Source organism: Morchella sextelata, assembly GCF_020137385.1.
Source record: "Morchella sextelata strain SCLS chromosome Unknown scls_23, whole genome shotgun sequence".
In the NCBI taxonomy this organism is placed as follows: domain Eukaryota; kingdom Fungi; phylum Ascomycota; class Pezizomycetes; order Pezizales; family Morchellaceae; genus Morchella; species Morchella sextelata.
In genome coordinates this window covers 864,249-884,535 of record NW_025408638.1, presented here as the reverse complement: position 1 = coordinate 884,535, position 20,287 = coordinate 864,249, and the positions used below count along the sequence as shown (strand labels likewise).

At 51.2% G+C, this 20,287-nt stretch overlaps 6 protein-coding genes across 6 annotated transcripts; 2 read left to right on the top strand and 4 right to left on the bottom strand.

The window, feature by feature from the left end:
• Positions 1-1,314: 1,314 nt before the first annotated feature.
• On the bottom strand, positions 1,315-3,204 carry H6S33_007468 (uncharacterized protein; the record flags this gene model as incomplete). Its single annotated transcript, XM_044838821.1, has 1 exon — positions 1,315-3,204. The coding sequence occupies one exon, from the start codon at positions 3,202-3,204 to the stop codon at positions 1,315-1,317; it is 1,890 nt and encodes a 629-aa protein (XP_044689004.1).
• A 2,160-nt stretch (positions 3,205-5,364) lies between these two features.
• On the bottom strand, positions 5,365-6,714 carry H6S33_007467 (uncharacterized protein; the record flags this gene model as incomplete). The annotated part of the gene is made up of 2 exons (XM_044838820.1): positions 5,365-6,472; positions 6,677-6,714. 2 exons carry the CDS (start codon positions 6,712-6,714, stop codon positions 5,365-5,367), a joined length of 1,146 nt encoding a protein of 381 aa, XP_044689003.1.
• A 2,167-nt stretch (positions 6,715-8,881) lies between these two features.
• Positions 8,882-9,453, top strand: H6S33_007466 (uncharacterized protein; the record flags this gene model as incomplete). Its single annotated transcript, XM_044838819.1, has 3 exons — positions 8,882-8,897; positions 8,978-9,289; positions 9,404-9,453. 3 exons carry the CDS (start codon positions 8,882-8,884, stop codon positions 9,451-9,453), a joined length of 378 nt encoding a protein of 125 aa, XP_044689002.1.
• Positions 9,454-9,789: 336 nt separating this feature from the next.
• On the bottom strand, positions 9,790-10,715 carry H6S33_007465 (uncharacterized protein; the record flags this gene model as incomplete). The annotated part of the gene is made up of 4 exons (XM_044838818.1): positions 9,790-9,896; positions 9,974-10,423; positions 10,498-10,572; positions 10,649-10,715. The coding sequence occupies 4 exons, from the start codon at positions 10,713-10,715 to the stop codon at positions 9,790-9,792; spliced, it is 699 nt and encodes a 232-aa protein (XP_044689001.1).
• Positions 10,716-11,097: 382 nt separating this feature from the next.
• Positions 11,098-12,316, top strand: H6S33_007464 (uncharacterized protein; the record flags this gene model as incomplete). The annotated part of the gene is made up of 2 exons (XM_044838816.1): positions 11,098-11,651; positions 11,716-12,316. 2 exons carry the CDS (start codon positions 11,098-11,100, stop codon positions 12,314-12,316), a joined length of 1,155 nt encoding a protein of 384 aa, XP_044689000.1.
• A 4,236-nt stretch (positions 12,317-16,552) lies between these two features.
• Positions 16,553-18,861, bottom strand: H6S33_007463 (uncharacterized protein; the record flags this gene model as incomplete). The annotated part of the gene is made up of 5 exons (XM_044838815.1): positions 16,553-16,632; positions 16,697-16,815; positions 16,869-17,050; positions 17,107-17,396; positions 17,547-18,861. The coding sequence occupies 5 exons, from the start codon at positions 18,859-18,861 to the stop codon at positions 16,553-16,555; spliced, it is 1,986 nt and encodes a 661-aa protein (XP_044688999.1).
• Positions 18,862-20,287: the final 1,426 nt, after the last annotated feature.

Below are 20,287 nucleotides of genomic sequence, written 5' to 3'. Positions count from 1 at the left end.
GATCACGGCATCGTGATTCTCAATATCCCACCATAGCAAAACCCGCCCAAAAGCGAGGGGTTGTCTTTGAAGCCCGAAAATCAGCTCGTAAACGTCCCCCAGGGGTAGGTACTAGATGTGAGATATTCTCTGACCGCCTTTCATGATCACGCACCGAAATCAGCTAATGTAGCCACTACACATACTTGGAACTCCCAACTAAACGAAATTTCGAGAGGAGTGCGACGAGGACACATGAAAGAGGACATCGTGGCGACATCGATCCATTAGTATGTAAGTAAAGACAAACCTCTTCCCCCCGCTCCCAGTACGCCCCCGAGAACACAAGCCATGCAGTTGATATCAATCCGCCCCCCATCGAACCAAACAAACACTGTCTCTCCCTTCTATAATGCAGTCCATAATGAAGATCGAAATAACCGCCGAGTTACCACCGCTTCGAAGCACGAGGCACCTCTGCATGTGAACCACCCTGCGTTCCTGTAAGGGGCCAGTGTGTGTGCGTGTGCGCGCGTAGGGGAATACCTACAGGATTCGAAACGATATTCTAACCTGCATCAACGATGCGGGGACAGCATATGGATAAGATAAGCTCCTGGACACCCCCTACCTAACGCGCCAAGTATAATCACAGGTTATCACTCGACCCTGCGCTGCCTCTCGTTCACTGCACCACTGGGTTAAAGGACTTCAAGCAAGTCTCCACGAACGAATGCACTTGCTAACGGAACTCCAGGACACAACCATTTTATATTCTCTTCTCCCTCCACACCTCATCCCCTCACCCCGCTATAGCAGAACTAAGCACTACTACTACTACAAAAACAGACAAATAAAACTTTCAAAAGAGCGAATACTTTTTTTACCACCCTCCCATCCATCCTCCCATCCCCGTCCCTGACCCCACCCCATCCACATCATCCCACCGACGTACTCCCCCTCCGAAAATGCAAAAAGAGCCAAAAAAAAAGCTAAAGAGCACTAGACAATAAGAACTAAACTAAGAAAAGATAAGGATAGCAAGATAAAAGATAAGCCAAATGGTATAATGATAACAGAAAAAAGCAGAAAAAAAGGTACCCTCAGAGTAACTCCCGAAAACAAGAAAAGAAAAAAGATAACACCGGATATCCTCAACCAAAGGAGATATACAACCTACCACAGTAAAAAAAAATGATAAAAAAAGCTTCGTAACAGATCTAACCACAATTTATCCGCGCGTATATATGTGTGTGGCAATGAGACCTTCATTATCGTCACAGACGGACAGAGAAAAAAAAAAGCCAAAGAAAGATGCGAAGAGAAACCGGGTTTTTAAAAGCACTCATCATCCGTCTCCCCCATCCATTCCTCTGCGGCTCTATACCCCGAGGAACCACGATACCTCCCGCCCCAGTTCGCACCAACGCTCCTCTCCCTCTTGAGCGCTGTTGGAGCCGGCTCTGGCCTCGGGCTCTCGATCACCACCTCGCCCCTCAGCACCTTCAGCGCGCTCTCGAGGCGTCTCCGGTACTCTGACCGCCGGATTGGTTCCTGCTCCATCTCCATGCTGCAGCAAATCTCGCCCAGGCCCTCAATCATGTTCTCGATGAGTTCGCGGTCCGAGTTTGACAGCTGCAGGCGGATCTCGCCGTCGCTGGTCAGCAGCAGTGATTCCGCGGACCCGAGTTTGATGACTGATTTCCGGTTGATCTTGCCGCGGGTTGCAGCCGTGACAACCGCATCGATGGAGGTCGGTGCATCCTGTGTTGGCGACGGGTGTATGGGGTATGGCTTCCCAGCCGGCTTATGTCCCGCCGACGGGGAATAGTCCTTATAGCCTGGATTTTTCGGTGTATGTGGGGCCGAGTGATAACCGTCGTCGCGGAGAGTCGGGGTGGCTAGCCATTCCGGTGACGGAGTAGGGTGGTGGTTCTGGCCAGCGGCCTTGCGGCGCAACGATTCGGTGGAGGAGGAGCGGTCCTCGGCGGCCGTGGCGAACGAGTTTATCGAGTCGAAGCTGTCGCGGCGCTTGAAGTGCGGGGTGGGCTCCAGGATAGCTGTGGTGGTGGATTCGGTCCCGTCGCTGCCGTATGAGATTGGGCGGCCGTTTGTGCCGTTTGCGTAGATGCCATTGCCGTAGAAGAGGGCGTCATATGAGAATGCGTCTTCGCGGTCCTCGTGGCGGGTAGCTGAGAACGGAGATATAGAGCGTCGGTAGGCTCGTGGTGTGCCTGAAGACACGGTCGACGCATATTCGTCGGGGCTTTCTTCGGCGGACTCCCACGTCTCCTGCGGGGAGTCTGGGTGGTATTTCAGGTCGTCGAGCGTGGGAGAGTCGTACGGGGTCGGTGTTGAGCGCAGAGAGCTGATTGAGCGGCGACGCATAGAGTCTGTTTTGGCCTGCTCCTGCAGAGAGGTGATCTTGCCCCGGAGGTCCTTCATCTGGTCTCGTAAGGCCCGCATCTGCTGGGTGCTTTTTGAAGGGCCGATGGAATTGCCAGTGGCCTGCTCCGTGCTATGGGATCGCTCGTCCTCGTCTGCAATTGTTCCCAATCCCAGCCCTACCAGCCCTACGAAACCACCTTCACCGCCAATCATGCCGCTCCGCCTCGACTTCATCACCGCACTCTCGCTGCTAGCCCTCACATGCGCAGATCCACTACCATTACCAGCACCGTTACCACTACCCACCACCTCATTCCTCATCCTAAATCTCTGCGAATGGAACGCCGGCATCGCCCTCACACCATTCAACTGCTCATGAAAGCTCGTCGGCGTCGTCGACGGCGACAATATCAGGGAACTCCTCGCCCTCGAGATGTTCTGCCCACACAGATCCAGCTTCTTCTTCGCATTCGCCAGGATACGTTCCGCGCGCCACGAGAGGTCGCCTGGCGTGTGTGGGCGCGGGTTGGGTGCGTCGTCGGGGCCGTCAAAGACGCTGTCGGCATACACGGACTCACCGCCAAAGATGCTTGCGTCGTCTCCAATCTCGGACATGTTGTCGAAGCCGAAGCCGTCAATCTCGATTGTGCCGTCGGAGTGGAAGGAGGCCACAGAGACGCTGCGGAGGTGGTTGCTGGGGCGGCGGAAAGGCGGTGTGGGTGTGCGGGAGGTGGGGGGGAAGGTGTGTTCGGAGATGTCGGGGAGGGTGGTGCGGAGCGTGGTGAGAGAGCGTTGGCGGGGGGCGGTGTACCGCATGTAATCTGATGTGGAGGACATTGGGGTTGGGTGTGGGGAAATAAAAGGAAGGGGAGGCCTAGGGAGAGAGTGAATGTAGTAGGCAGTGGGCTCCTAGTGCCCCAGGGGGGCTGCTGAAATCAAGTGAACGGAAGCGGTGAACAAATGAACGAATGTGAATGTGAATGTGTAGTTGGTGTAGATCGAAGTGCACTCTCTGGTACTGTATGGATTGACTGTCTGGTTGGCTGTCTGAAACGAACGTAGGCGGATTGGCTAGAGCCCCTGGTATTGTATAATAGTATGGCTCGGTATTGCCAGTGATGTAATTGGGGGGTGAAATCCCACAAACGAATGGAAGACAAAAGATAAAAAAAGAGTCACTAAACCCGAGAATAGAACGTAATTTCAAACGAGAGGATGCGTGCTACTGCAGCAGCTGAGAAAGTAGATTGCGTGTCGAGGAGGGAAAGGGAAAGGGAAGAAGAAGAAGTGGATGGGTGGATGTGGAGAGGCAACAAAAAGGAAGACACCGAGAAGAGATTACTCGATCAGGGGATAGGAGAAACGAGTGAGAGGTAACCAACCCAAACTAAAACCCACCGGCAGCCACAGAACAAACAATGATCAATGATGCTGTTGATGATGCTGCCGAGAAGAAATATGGCAAGGGGGACTGGGGAGGTTAAACACGATAGCCTGGTAAATATGTATCTGCCTGCTTGCCTTTCTCTTTCCTCTTCCCTGTACTAGGCGGGTGATTAAAGCTGTCAATCAATCAATCTCTCAAATCCCTTGACCCCTGCAGCTGCAAATTACTCTACCGAAAACCGAAAAGCAGCTTTGTCTTCTCTACAGTCCGATGGGGTCCGTTTGTCTGTCTGTATGTGTGTCTGTCTGTATGTATGTAGAAGGCAGCAAGCAAGCGATCACACAGAAGGGGAGAAAAAACACACAGGGAGTGTGAGAGGGGGAGGCTCAGGCGGCAAAGCAGCAGTAGTAGTAGTACTCTCCTCTTCTTCTTCTAGCAGTAGTAGGTAGTAGTGGAATAAACCCTTTTGCACAATCCCCCATATCACGGTCTGTCTCTGTCTCCGCGGTTTGGTCTAGTAAAGTTACCTAGGTCCCTCTTCCCCCACCTGCTCCGCATCAGAGACATACATTTATGAACTAAAGAAGCATCAGCATCAGCAGCAAGCAGAAGCAAGCAATCGCATCTGCATCACTCTCGAGGTGCATATAACATTTTTGCATTCTGCAACCAGAACTAAAACTACAAGTGCAGCTTCTGTACCCAATAGCGGTCAACAGTCCACACAGCTTTGTTTCCTCCCATCCTACCCATCCCATCCTCACATCTCACCAGTCAGCAGGCTGCCCGTCCTCACACGACCCACGGGAAACAAAAAAAAACAGAAGAAGAAAAAAAAAGAAAAGAGTCCCCAAAAAGTGCTCACTCAATAGGAAAAAAAGCAAAGCAAACCCGCCCCAAACCCAAACCCAAACTCCAACCCTGTGCCCACTACGGGCCACCCACTCCCACCTACCCCCCCCTACTGCCCTCCTCGGGTCGGTCGGCCAACAGCTTCTGCAGACATAAACGGTACCTGACGCCTCTTCGCTACAATTACAAATCGCCGTCTATTTTCTATTTATATGATTTGGCTACGCTATTCCTGTTGTAAACTCTTATGTACGCAGGGTGGGGATGATGGGGGAGGTTGTTTTCTGTTTGGCTGAGGAGCTGAGCAAGGGTTTGTTTTCGGGCGGAAAGCGAAAAAACGTGGCAAGTGAGCCGGGTGATTATGTAAGCGGGCCCGGAAACCTTATTTACCCGGTAGGTTGAGGAGAAGGAGGGGGCCCTAACCCTGGGTGGATGGATGGTGCGGGAGGAGATTGGTTGTGCACGGAGATATATGAGTAACTGAGGGGAGATAAGAGCTTGGTTATTGCTGATAGCAGAACGACGGTGACAGGGCTATGTACTACGAACTGTAGATACATGATGTGATGCGCGGTTATGTGAGTCCCGTGTTTGTATGATAAACTAATAGCAATCGGCAATTTAAAAAAAACGAAAAAAAAGCAAAACAAACAGACAGACACCCCCTATTCCTCGCCGAATGACCTTTGCAAACCAAACACAAATTGAACCCATGATAAACCAGACCAATCCCAAGCCCAAGAACGAACCAAACTAAACTACAAGCTCACGCTCCTATATTCATCATGCTCCGCCAGGAATCGCAAGATTCCCGCTTCATACTCATCGTACCCTGAGCTGCCCCCATCCTCAAACGCCGACGCATCGGGCGTACCCACGACGACGCCTCTCTCCAGCTCATAGAAGTACTCGCTCCCCCCGCCGCTCTCACTGCCCGATATCAACCCGATATCATGATCATCATCATACCCATCCTCCGAGTACGCCGACTCCTCCGGCGGGTCATCACTCATCATATCCCTCCAGCTGTTGCCAATCGGATACGCCTCAACGGGCGAAAAGGCAAACCTCTCATCCTCATGCACCACGCCCCTCGAGACGCCAAAGTCGTTGCATATCAGCTCCACAAACTCCCTATCACACCCCTTAAAATGCACCCTCAACACGTCTCCAGCGGGGCCCGCAACAGTCACGGGCAAATCCCCGAGCTGTGCAAGCCTCTGCACATCCGCATACACGGCCGTGATCCCACCGACCATGGCACCAAAGTCAGCACCAAGAGTGTCGACAAACCCGGCGGCCTGGAGGCTGTTCCCGGCGCTGTTCAGCGGGGAGAGACGGGTGAAGGTGGGCGCGAGGTGGAAGTCGACGTATGCGCCAGGCGCGTTCTCCATGACTGCGCTGGCGAGGCGGGCACGGACGCCGATTTTGCCATTGGTGTTGCTGTTGGGGCGCTTGTTGGCGCTGTTGTAGACGAAGGCGCGCATGGCGGCGGAGACCTGTTGGAGGACCTGTGCGGGGGCCGCGGGGGTGTGTGAGAAGTAGCGTGCGGAGCCGCCGAGGGAGTAGCCGCTTGCTGAGCGGGGGAGGACGCCGCCGACGAGCTTGGGGCGCAGGGTCGAGGCGAAGGGGGTGGTGGCGGTGTGATTGACTAGGCCGCGGCGGACGGGGGTGCGGAGGTGGGACGGGCGGGTGGATGCATTGTAGGGTTTAGAGGTGCTGTAGTAGCGCTTGCTGATCTTTGTGCGCGCGGGTTGGGGGTGCGGGAGGCGAGCGAGGGCGGGTTCGAGGACGAGTTTTGAGGTGGTGTGGGGTTGCGCGGGGAGGTGCTCTTTGAGGATTGCGACTCCACGCTTGAGCGCTGCTCTGGGGGGTGGGGGGGGGAGTGTTAGCTGATGTGGTGGTGTGGTGGGTGTGTTTTGGGTGTGTGGCGACTCATGGTGCTAGTGAAGTGATGTGATATCGCAGCACCACACCAGCAACCACAGCAGCAACCACAACAGCCAGGAACACAGCAATAACAGAACAGAACAGTAGCGAGGGAGGGGAAGGGCAAGAAAGTAAGCTTACCGTAAGAAACGGAGGGGCACGTGGACCCCGACCGCCATTTTGAAGATTGTGAGATTTGCTTTGCCTGTGTTCTGTGTTCTGTGTTCAAGCACTTGTGCTTAATTCAAGACAGAGACGAGGGAAATGCGGGGGGCAAAGGGGAGCTTTAAAGACAGCTGCCTAACCGCCTGCTTAACTAACAAATTACTACGTAAGAATCCGGGAGATCCGTGTGGCAGGGCGCAATATGTAGATCTGCCCCCATCTCGGGCAGCGGCTGTGCTTGCATGCATCGCCACAGGGTTTCAGCCCTCAACAAAGACACACCCAAGTATCCAAGACACCAAGAATGCGACTGGGAAAAAATTCTACTGGCCCTGGTGCACTTCAAAAAAGCTGCCCGCGACTATGCCCCCATCCCTTCACCCCAATCATCATCATCATCATCAACAGCAACGACGACGACGATGATGAACGGCTGGCTGGGGCAGTGAGTGAACGATGAGCGTTCGTGGCCTAGATGCCGCTGGAATTGGCAATTGGTAGGTCTTTATCCATCTCTTTCTTGTCTTCGCTACTTCCCTGCCCCGCTGTGCTGGCACGATTGCGGCACTGGAAGATTCAAATGACGAGAAAAAAATACACTTTTGAACAATCCAACTCCTACTTTTTAGTGAGGACTTTGTATCCAAGTTCTGATGCCATCTTCCTCCTCCCGTCTTCCATGCCTTGCCCCCATCGCTATCCTCATCCATCTCATCATCTACTAATATCTTCTCCCCAGACGCAAAAAATTTCACTTTTTTGTCTTCTTTCCTCCCTCCAGCGGCTCAGGGTCAGGAAGTGCAATTCAAAAGGTTAGTTCAATTTTTCTCTTCTTTTCTTCAAAACCACGCAACAATTGGGGAAAACAATCGCTTGAATGATGATACATCGACAATTGCTATGCTCCTTCTTAACACTCGTGTTGATATAAAGTCTACAATTAAGTTTCAGCCTTGTCTGACACGCGATTGACTCCCTCCCCTTTATCCCTTCCTCTTCCCCCATCCCAACCCCACTTTCACCATCTCTCCATCATTCAATCGCTAACATAGCCGCCAATAATCAGGTACATACAAACCCCCTCCCCTCAAGAACATTTTGCCCCAAAAACCAAATGAAGAAGTTTGAACGTACGGGCGGACAGAACCGCGCCGCCCCCCACCACTCGTGGTAGCCGCGACCCACTGTACAAAACCGGGAAGCCGGGGGGTGGTGCTTGTTGATTTCGAGCGTCAGCTGATGTTTTCCCACATCTTCTGCCTTTGACTTGCCAATTGCTCTCTGGGAAAGAGTTGGCGCTGACTTTTTGCGCTCTCAGATAGCCATGGACCTACAAGTGCACTTCCGGACTGCTAATCAACTAATGGTAAGCTATTTCTCCTCACTTTTTTTTTTTTTTTGCTCTCCTTTTTTTTTCTTTTTTTTTTCTTTTTTGAGGGGCGGGAAATGTCGAAATGATGAAACATTTATTATTCACACTGTGTGATTGGGTTTCTGCCCGTTATGAGCACATCCATAAAAAATCTGATTTAATGAGCCTGACTCGACATCTTTCCCATCCCCCTTTTTATCATACCCCACGTTTTTGTTGCTGGCAAATGGTTTTGGAATTGAACTGATTTGTTGGCTTCAGATTTAGGAATAGCAATAGTATATAGCAACGAGTAGAGGGCTGCTGGTGAGGACTAACGGAATTTTTACAGCGTATATAATAAATACAATATAATATTTTTTCATTTATGAAATTCTTGTTTTTGTTCATCCTCTTGATGTGATGGTGATTTGAACGATTTTTTTCTCTTTTCCAGCGTAGTATGAAACAGTGTGAAATAAACACATTCCCGAAGCCCAAGCCCATTCGTAGATATCTTCCTATAAAATAAATTGTTCTTCTACCATCAGCGGCGTTATTCCAAATATGAGTGACTTCAATCTGCCCTTTGGCTCCTCGAAACCCCAATAAAACATTTTTACCTCGTTATGCGTGCACCCATCTCGTAGATCACACTGCCTTGACAAGAAACCGTGCCCAGACCTCAAGACCCACCACGCCCATCTACAGATCTGATAAGATAAGATAACGATTACCACCTCGACCTCTCCACAGCTCCATCTCCTCCACCTCTCACCTCAAACCTCACTCACGACCTCCCACCACCCCCACCACCACCATAAAAAAACATGGCCAACCTCTCCGGTACCCCCCCCCCCCCCCCTTCCTTTTTCTTTCTTTTTCCCCCCAATCCATCCATCCCACTAACACCCCACCCCGCACAGACGAAGACTCCCAAATGCACGACTCGCCCTCGTCCACGCCGTCCACGCCGCCGCTCTCGCAGCCGCACACCCACAACCTCGTCAACCCCGCCGAGCACCTCTCGCTGCACTCGCCGCCCGACTCGCAGGGGCAGGGGCAGGGGCCGGGGCCGCAGGGGTACCAGCAGCAGGGACAGGGACAGTCTTCGCAGCAGCAGATGGGCGTGGGGGTGGGGGTGGGGGTGGGGGTGGTGCCGAGCTGGGCGACGAAGCGCGCGGTGGAGGATGCGGAGACGGCGAGGGAGAAGGTGGTGGATGGGAAGTTTACGTTGCGTATGTATGCTCTTTTGTTTTTGGTTTTTGGTTTTGGGGGAGGGGACTGGGGACTGGGGGGGTTGTGGGTTTTTGGTGGGCGTGGGCTAATGGGTGTGTGTGTTGGGTGGGCAGGTTGGGTCGGGGATGATTATGATGAGAGTGATATGTTCAAGACGGACTAGGAGGCTAGGGGGGAATGGTTTGGGGGTGGGGGTACAAAGAGCTGCTACTTAGATTGCTAGCTAGCTAGCTATCTAGCTGGCCGCAATGCAATATAATGATTGCATCGGGGTTTCTTTTCTTACTATTGTTACTAGCTACAATGCAATGATTGCATTATGGGTTTTTTTTTTCTTTCTGCTACTGCTACTGCTACTACTATAGTTCAATGCCCGGGGTGTTATTTCTTGAAGTGCTAGATAAATAGGTCATAGGTCATTTGCAATAAGAGCTCGTTTTTTTTTTTGAATTACTACTACTTTTATGTAAGGAGAGGTAAGGGGGGGGGGGGCGTAAACCTATGCCGCCACCTTCAACTTCGCCAGATCCACCTCCACGCCATCCTCCTCCACATCCTCCGCATCGTCCATCCCGCCGACCAGGCCGCGCTCATACAGTTGTCTCCCTGTCGCACACCCGCGTTAGCACCGTCTCACCGCACAACTCCCGCCCCCCCCCCCCCCCCCCCCAGAACGAACATACCCGTCAGCCTCTTCTCCTTCACCCCCGCCCCCCTCTTGCCCCTCTCCTCCTCCTCCCTCCTCTCCACCGCCACCCGCCTCTTCTCCTCCTCCTCCTCCTTGAACCTCCCCAGCCACGCCACAAAGCGCTCCCGCGTCACCAGCGTGCCGCGGAACTTCTCCATCTCCTTCTCCTCCTCGGCGCGCAGACGCTCCTCGCGGCGCGCCTCGACCGCCTGCGCGCGCGACGCCAGCAGCTCCTCCGCGGCCTCCTTGAGCGTCGTGGCGAGCGTGAACACCATCGCCATGCCGAGGTTCTCGTCGACTGTGGCCGCGAGCGTGGCGAGGAGCGTGTCTTTGTCGGCGGGGAAGGAGAGCGAGGAGGCGGGGGAGGCGGCGTCGATGCTGAGGTCGAGGGTGGGCGCGGCGTCGGGGTAGGTGGGGGGGTAGGTGACGTGGAGGTTGAGGATTGCTAGTGGGGGGGGGGGGGGGGGGTGGTTAGCTGTGGGTGGAGGTGGGGGAGGGAGGGAGGGGAGGGGGGGGTACGCGGTTCGTGGGATTGGCCGGGGATGCTGGGGGGGTCGAGGACTAGGCATATCGTGAATTGCGTGGGCGTGACCTCTGTGCAGTGTGCAGTGTCAGCTGTCTGTCTGTGTCTTGAAAAAGGTAGTTATAAAACCAGCAGGGCTACACGCACGTGTGAACTCATCGGGGTAGATGGACTGCAGGACCTCGATCTCCTGGATCTGCTCTTCGGTCGCCATGGTCCAGCTGTCTGCACTTCAAACTGCGAGAGTAAGGCGCGGCGTAGAGAGAGAATTGTAGAGAGAGAATTGTAGAGAGAGAATTGTAGAGAGAGAATTGTAGAGAGAGAATTGTAATTGCAGCTGGTGGGAGATGTTTCACCAACCCGCATGGAGGGAGGAGGGGTTTCCGTGTTTAGTCACGCCCGTTTTGTTGGCGGGGTTGCGACGCGACGATCGTTGCCCTGCCCGGCCTAGCCCACGAAAATTGCAACCCGCGCAACTCACCGTTAGACGACACCCGCCCGCTGTGCACAACCTCCCTCCGCTGCTGTGCACAATCCCCTCAGCTGCTGTACCTCTCTCTACTCAACACACACCCCACCGCCATCCGCCACACGCAATGGCCAAAACCCGCTCCAACCCCCCCAAGCGGAAATCAAAATCCGCCTCCACGCCCAAATCCATCCTCCACAGCGCCTCCAGCACCTTCTCCACCAACCCCCACGGCCCCCCTCCCCCTCCCCCGCCCCCGCCCCCTTCCACCAGCACCCTCCTCGCCTCCGCCGCCACCGCCCTCCACACCGAAGGCAGCCCTTCGGACGCCCTCCGCCTCACGACCCTCGCCCTACAGTCCGACCCCACCAGCCTGGCAGCGCTCGAGCTGGCCGGCGAGGCCCACCTCGAGCTCGGCGACGAGGACACGGCGCGCACACACTTCGAGAAGGCGGCCGCGCTGGACCCCGACGGCGCGCTGTCCGGCCCCGAGAAGTTCCTGTGGCTGGCGCAGCTGGGCGTGGGCGGGAAAGCTATGATGGGCTGGTACGAGCGCGGCACGGCGGTGCTGCGCGCGTGGATGCAGGAGGGCCGCGGCGGGGAAGGCGGGGACCGTGGTCTGCAGGGGAAGCTGTGTAGCGCGCTGTGTGCGATGGCCGAGATCTATATGAGCGACCTATGGTACAACCCCCCTCCCTCCCTCCCTTCCACCCCGAAGGGAAGAGAGCTAACAAGATGTGCGCAGCGACGAACCCGACGCCGAATCGCGCTGCGAGGCCTACGTCACCGAGGCGCTGCTCGTCTCCCCACACTCCGCCGAAGCCCTGCAGACCCTCGCCTCCATCCGCATCTCGCAGCAGCGGCCCGCCGACGCCGTCACGGCGCTGCAGCGGTCGCTGGCGCTGTGGCGGGAGCTGCCCGCGGACGCGGCCGGCGTGCCGAGCTATGCGGCGCGCATCAACCTGGCCAAGCTGCTGATCGAGACGCGGCAGTACGACGCGGCGCTCGAGGTGCTGGAGCGGCTGCAGCTGGAGGACGACCAGTTGCCGGATCTGTGGTATCTGGGCGGGTGGTGTCTGTTTCTGTATGGGGAGCAGGAGGAGGCGGGGTCGGAGGAGCGGCGGGAGCTGTGGGGGAGCGCGAGGGAGTGGTTGGGCAATTGTGGGCTGGTTTATGAGGCGCTTGGGTGGGAGGATGTGGGGATTTGGGAGCATGCGGAGGAGCTGAGGGGGCGGATTGGGGAGGAGGTGGGGGAGAGTGAGGGGGAGGGGGAGGAGGGGGAGGGGGGCGAGGAGGGGGAGGAGGAGTGGGAGAGTGAGGAGGAGGAGGATGTGGAGATGAAGTAGGGAGGGCGAGTGATGGGGTGTGATGCAATGTGACTAGACTAACGTGGCGAGAATCGGGTTTGACTGGCTGGTTGGGGTAAAAGGTGGCTTTTCTTGCTTTCTTTCTTTCTTTTCCTCTACTTTTTTCTTTCTCATTTTTTTTTTCTTAGGTAAAAGTTAATAAATTGATTCCAAGGCTAAAAAATAAAGTACAAGTGCTGTTCTGAAAAGTGTCTAATGGTTGTGAATCCTGTAACCTGCGCTCTAAACCCATGCCTAGAACCTTCAACCCCGATTAGACTCATTCATATCCAAGTAAATATCATCATCATTGAAGATTCAAGATCTAGAGATCGAACATCGGACCACATCCCGCTATCATGCTGAAAGCATCAAGACAGCAATCCATCCCCAGAGGTATCAATATTCCACAGTACCCCCCCGATAGGCCCGAGTGACATTAATACTGGCCCATCCTGAAGGGGAGGCCGCCGCATCTGAGTCCCCAACAATTACTTGGACCAGATGTTAAAACAGCCTTTAGGCTCCATTCAGGGCCACAGTTCAACTGTGCGTAAACTATTGACACAACAGGAGATGACAGTGCAGCGTAGAGTCCTCTCTCTCCCTCTCTCTCTCTCTCTCTCTCTCTCCAAAAAAATTGACTTGGGTATCTCATGCCATCCTGGGGGGCGGGGGGGGGGCGGGGGGGGGGGCGGTTTTATTCCTCCATGATGACAGTCCCAACTCGCAAGTCCCGGTATTTCACGCCAACATTAGTAGCACCAAACCATGCGAGCCAAACAAACACGTTTAGAACAATACAACCCGGCCATCACCACCGCTGAATACGTGACCTTAAAAAACATCTATGTGCAGCTCTAGCCCACAAAAAGCCTCCTCCACGTTCTCTCTCCCGCTCTAATGATTAAATGCTGGTCCGGGTTAGGTGGCCACTAAACCTTTGAACCTTGCTCCGGCGATTAGTAGTTAAGGGAGTAGGAGATGCGGAGCGTGCTGTCGGCCGGAGGAATAAGTTGTTGTATTAGGCATCAAAGTCATGTTTAAAAGATTTGGGCTTGCTTGGTCTCCTTTTACTGAGTCTAGGCTTTTTGAGGCAGACTTAGGCCCTGGTTACTGGTATCAAAGGTCATGCCTAGGTGCGGGCCTCCAGCGGAGAACACAGAATTTACAGTGTCGTTTCCAGTCCTCGTTTGTTCGCAGACCGCGCACACACCACCACATCAAAACCGCAACGAATATGTAACAGCAGATATCTGGGGTTTACAAAATAAAAGGTTATTGACCCCTACGTGATTTGAACACGCAGCCTTTCGATCTGGAGTCGAACGCGCTACCGTTGCGCCAAGGAGTCGTGAGAGTATTTTCCTGGAATTAATTTTTGTGTGCCATCCTTGCTGCCGCAGACAGGGATCATGATGCATGGAGGGAATGATCGGAATCACATGTTATTAGCGCACATCACACAGAAGGGAGCAGAGCACGACAACGAGAGGGGTAGGTTAATACGCCAATGCGCAAGATTAAAACCCATATAGATACCCACAAGCCTTGATTGAAGTCCTAGTACAGCAGTCTCTCGCTAGTTATAAAGATATTATCTACAAGCATTTTCCGGCCTTTGGCCGGAGTAGGAACTGTTATGGCTTAAACAATATCAGTTTACCAACGCTTAAGATCACTGAAACCCCAAGATGCCCTGTGCACATATCTGATATACTATTTAGTTAACTCAAAGTATGTTAGAACCAATATCTACTGGCTGACTCAAACATATTTGATAGAATATCTACTAACTCCAACATATTTGATAGAATATCTACTTACTGACAAACATATTTGATAGAGAAAAAGAAAACCCCTCAAACCTGGCCAATCAAAACCTTTAAATAACACATTGCATATCGGTATATCTATATACTTATTAGATATGCCCTATAGGCCTAGCTATAAGGATAAGATCTCCCGGTCTCGTCAACCTTTAACACTTAATCCTGAACCCTCTAGGGTGATTATTCCCTATAAGGATAAAAAGTCCTGATCGTATCCTTCTAGCGCGAGAGAGTGCTGTTCACAAATATCTCGGCCTGGTGTATCCAATCCAAAGACAGCCCTATTATGATGGATTATGGGCCAAAGATGGATAGCAAAAACGCCCAAATGGCCAATAAAATACTTGAAAAATCTCACTCGCACTTCATAGCGTACCCTGGTTATTGAAAGAAAGTCGTCAACTGCAGGCTTAGCCGGTGAGATTATTGGCTCTTTGTTTTAATAGCTATAGCGTTACGTGAGTTAAGTTTGTCACGTGCACGAGAGGCTGGTGACAGTGCAAATATTGGAATTAAAAGGTGGGTGGGAATAGGGAACGTTGTAATACCGGTAACCCATCTGAAATGAATTGGGTCCTGGAGAGGATGGAGCTGGCCGTTAGACGTACCAAAAAACGAAAGAAAAAGAAAAAGAAAAAGATGGTTAGGCCCAGATTGGTTCTTCACCTCGCAAACGTCAGAAGATGAACGAGGGGAACGACGAAAGTGCATAAGGCGCGCCATGCCAAGAAACCTAGTTTGTAGTTATTGCACCTCGAACAGCGCAGTCCATGGACTTTATTCCTCCCCAGATCTAACATGCCCGATAAAATAATCAATAATATTACACCCAAAGCTAACCTAATTGACCCGTTATAGCTTATCGCGCATACATACTTCTTCCGCATTTCTAACTATACTAGCCGATAGTAGGCCGGCCCTTCGGACCAAGAAGTGACGGTCAAAGGGATAGAGGGATGGGCACAATACAGCAGAACGCGCCTTCATCTGAAAACAATGCGAAGAGTTGCAATTCCCAATTATACTCAGAGGATGATGGGTCTAGGCATGTGTGAGGGCTGATGGGGAAAGGAAGGAAGGGAGGGAAATCATAGTCAAGGCGCCCCATCATAATTATGTACATGTATATTTGTTAGTTCTAGTGGGCCAGCAAAGACTTTTCTGCCTTTGGCTGCTGAGGTAAGTGTGCCAAACGTGGCTGACCTAAGGCTGGGTAAAGGACGGCATATTACTAAAGGTAGCTACTTCAGCTTTTGGCGATATGGGCAACCAACTATCTCGACTAAACACTGTGACAAGATACGTACGTAAACAACACAATTTTCCGTCAATGCTGTTCATATGTCGACATTCATTGGTTGTGACTGTCTTTTCCTCCTATTTATCTCCCATTCCCCCCCCCCCCTTCCCCTCCTTCCTCTCATTCCTCTCCTCTCCCTCCTCATCTGTCTTCCCCTTCGGCTTCTTAAGAATAACGAGTCCTTAGCATGCGGGGGAAACTCCCCTGGGCACTAAGACTTAGTACGTTTCATCTATACAGAGAAACCTATCATAATTCCACCCTCTCGAAATTCCATCCCTACCAAACTTCCAGCGTTTGGAGGGAGCAGTTTACTAACAAATACCTCGCTCTAAATTCCATCCCTACGATAATTCCAGCAAAATTCGGCCACCACGGGGGCGGAATTATGATAGGTTTTGCTGTACTTTGTATTTTGGTATTAGGAACCGATCAGCCGTAATAATCGTCAGGTTTGGAGGCCTGAGTTAAATATAGAAACACACTGCTTAAGAACCTTTATAGACTCGGTTCCCCTTCATCAGTCTTCGTGAGCTCAGGCTCGATCTTGCAACCATGCGGCTCTTTTTATTCTTCCCCGTGCATGGATTTACATACTTTTCAGACAGAATGTGAGCTATGCTAGCTCAGGGGCTCGAAACCTACGAGCCTGAGTTCCCAATGAGTCACGTTTCCTCCGATTCAACTCAAAACAGCTCATGCGCTGCACCACGTAAGTGTCTATAAGATCTTACGGTGTATAAAAGACAAGGGGATAGACAGGCACAAACGTAAATGGCGACTCATACTCAAATGCGCCAGATCATGGTCCGAGCTCTCTCCGAGAGCTTTTAACAACAAATGACGATATCCAGGAGTGTCATGCAACAGCTAAACCCTCGACGACGTTCCCCCAGATCTCCGCCTAAGTCTTTCAACACAATCAAACAGTCGCTGGCTATTCCTATATTTACTTTATAGGTAATTCATCAAATCGTTTCCTCATAACTAATCGTGACTCATTGCTAACAAACTGATAGAGCAACGAGTGATATCCCATGATCAATACCAGAACCCAATAATGGGAAAAAAAAAAGAAAGAAGGAAAAAATAAGGTAAAACACTCTATAGAGTCGCCGCCCTGGTGCCAAAATGGCTATCCCAGCTTACCCTTTCGTTTATTCTTGAACCCCTTGGACTCCGCGCTAAATTCAACACAAGCCTCATCAGAATCATTATCTAAATGGTGCAGAACGGTTATTGTCATACCACTTGGCGCGGAAATCATTGCAAGTAGAATCGAGTTGTTCTGATGCTGGTAGTATCCAATCCCAAAGGTGGGGGCGAAGACATCGCAGACCGTTCCCCGAGTCAGGGTTTGACCTGGCCTAGATATGGGGTTTAGTTGGTACGCAAAGAGTCGGTGGATTATGGTACAAACGTCACAATATCCCTTGCGTTTCTGCGCTTTGGTGAGTTTCTACGAGGCACGGCGGGACCCGACTGTCCCGAGAAGAACAGGCCAGCATCGTAGTCAGTGAGGTGCTTCTGTGGGGGCCGAAAATAGAGGTTTTTCGGGTCGTCTTCACAGGACTCCTCCAGCGTGAATGAGGAGCATTCTGCCTGTTCAACCATTAATAAGAGCCTTTAATCTAGGTATATTGAGAGCCAAAGCATACCCACGGTCTGTTCATAACCTCCATCTCCCACTGTCTCACTCCCGCCTTCCTGCATGCCTCGACAAGTAAGTTATCTTGCTCACTGGCAAAATCGTACCACTTGTTAATCTCAGGCCATTCTAAATGCACACATCTTGTGCAGGTCTGTTTCGGCCCGTTGTTCCGCGAAAATGCAGATCGGAAGGTGAACTTTCGTAGCGCCGGGAATGCCCCAGAACTGATTTTGGTCGCAAACCATAACTTGTTGTTTCGTGCAGGGAGGGATATGCTCATTGAGCGGAGATTGTGCGCTATAAAAGGCATTGGCTTCTCAGTCGGAGGGTATTGAACTTCGTCCTCGTGAGTGGTTGCGAGGACAAAGGTGAAAGTACGAAGAAGTGGGGCGTAAATGAATATTGATGAGAGAAACTCTTCGACGGGCATCATTCCGAGATATGTACCTTCGAGGTCGTTACAAAGTTTGTATGAGGCACTTGAGAGATTCCAGTTGACCTGAAAGTCTAGATTTGTCAGGGTCGCCGCGGATTGCTGGTGGCAAAGCTTCAGGTACTCAAGGAGTGGTTTGAACGGGTCGCATTTTTCAAGCGGTTTGAAGTAGGACTCGCTGACTATGATCTTCAACGACTTCAGTCCCTTTGTTGGAAGCCTCTTGAACATGAAATCGAAATCACAACCGCCTATCCTGAGCGATTCGATGGTTAAAGACTCAAGCGTCCCTGGGAAGATCTCAAGTATTTTGTCTGCCCATTCTGTTTTATCCAGTTGAATGCTCCGAATGTTTTTCATCTTGCTGAAAATCTCAAGCAGTCTAGGCTCCTCCAAGATAGCCTCGGCAGAATGTTGAGAGTATCCCCAAGAGCTCCATCTCCAGTCCCATTCAACCCAATTTTGATTCTTCTCAATGGCATCAAAAAGCCTCTCCCGCAACACATCTCTCTCATATTCGTGGATATACGTCCACAGACTTCCCAGACCAAAAACCGACTCTAACCGAGCTGATGCCAGTTCAAAGATGGTGATCCACTTCGGCAAGATACCAACCGAGATGTTGTTCTTCCATAGGGCAAGATCCGTTCTGCGCATTACCGGACGCACATACAACTGCGACTCGTCATGTGTGCTTACCTTCGGCCTGTAATGGGCCGATGGTTCATCTCTGCCGTAATTGTACACCCCCCTTGATAGGCCAGTGTATAGTGCCGGATTGATATCATTTGGACCATAAGTCATCTTCCAGCGAAGCTCAATCACTGGGAATTTCAAATGTCGAATAAGCACCGCTGGCCCCTCTGGTGACCGCAGCGTGCTTTCTAATCTATCGAGCTTCTTCCTTAAAATATTTTCTCTAAGGAAGGATGGCTCGTTATTATAGGAATCCAACGAATCCCCGTGCACCTCAAGGCAAGCATCCTCAAGTCGTAAATCGAGTGTTTGATAGAGCGCTTTTGTAGCGAACTCGTTGAAGACCCGACATACCAATGATAGGGTATACAGCTGCTTATGTTTACACAGAGTACAATTCTCAGTGTAGTCGACTTGCGGCAGTATCAAAAACCATACATCTGCTGGCAAGGTTGGAGCTTTGCGTTGTTGTTGTACCACGTGACGATCGACATCTTCGTTGTCGTCCTCCGAGACCGTACGTATTGATAGCTGGCGAAGCGGAATGGATATTGAGTCGGGCCTCTTTGTGCTTTGTTTTGATGATGAAGAGTTAATTTGGAGTGCGTTGTAGACTTTCTTGAATGGAAACATTGGGTCAAAGCAACTTTGAGTTATCGTGGTTCGGAGATTAAATTCAGAAAGAGGAGTTTATATTAACAGCAGCCTCATACAAAGCTTCGGGCTTAGGGCAAGCAGGGATATAAATAGCAACTGCTGCCTTGATGTGGTGTCCACTGGGGGTTTGGACGCGCAGACCCGGGCTCACGTGACAGGCATACCTGGTTATCCGGTGCACAGCCATCTTTATGGTGTAACATCTTCCATTAAACTCTTGGCTTTTAATGGACATTGGTTGCAGCAACAAATACCAAGAGCTCATAATTTTTGAAGTTGTCTATTCGACAATGTTAGATTCCCGTTGGACGACAACTGGAGCTATCGGAATATAGTATTATCCCCACTATTGAAAGTGGGCAGCAGGCGACTAATGATACCAGCCCCAGAATTCTTCAGTCGATCGAATGATTCATGAGTAAACATCTTACGACTCGCCCGATAGGCAAATGGTATTGCAGTTGCGTCATAACATCTCACTCGCACCCGAGAGGAGTGAGTCATCATTGACGTTTGAATGTCCATCCGGGTATTTTCGTACGTACACCTGCATCATGCAGCTCTGCGCTCACTCGATTAAATAAACATAACCCTGCTACGTAATGAATCGATTTCATCCAAAATCATTGAACAACAATTCTAGCAACAAACTGTTTTATTTTCTCTGGGGTATTAGCATGAACGCTTTACGCTACACACAAAGAGAAAAAGAGCGAGCGAGTCCGCAACAGCTGCGACGGAGGCTGAGGCCTTTGGTCACACAGTAAAAAGTCAATCAATCCTATACGCATATCAACTCTTTTCTTTTACCCAATTCACAATTTCGAACCCCACTCCAAGTCCATAAGACATAGCACATAGGTAGCCCACAACACGCAATGCAGAGCTAACAGCCCAAAGAATACGTAAACAAAACAGGAGACAGAAACACAAAACACCATTGTTATAACCCTAAGGAAGAGGACGAAGGCTGGGAAGAGATAAAGATACACAAGAATTGACGTCGAAGAAGAAATGACAAACAAAGAACAACTCCCAACCGCCCCAAACACGAATACACAAGGGAAAAACAGAGGCTCTCCGTTATTTTTTAGTAGATTTTCCGACAATTTTCTTTTTCCCATCCTTTTCCTTTAATGACCCAACATGATGTTTTAGGAGCCTAGCCATCAATAACAGAAGTTTCCTGGAAAGACTCGCCCGAAAAGTATCGATATTTCCATAGGGCATCCATCTTTCGCAAAAAGAATGTCGATCCAAACCATCCCCACCCTCACTCATACTATCCTTTTTTAGGCAGAGCGCACAGCACACCCAAATCAAGAAAAAAAGTAAAAAAAGAAAAAAAAAAAAAAAAAAAAAACAATGAAGGGGGATAGGAAAAGCTGTGAAAAGAGTAACT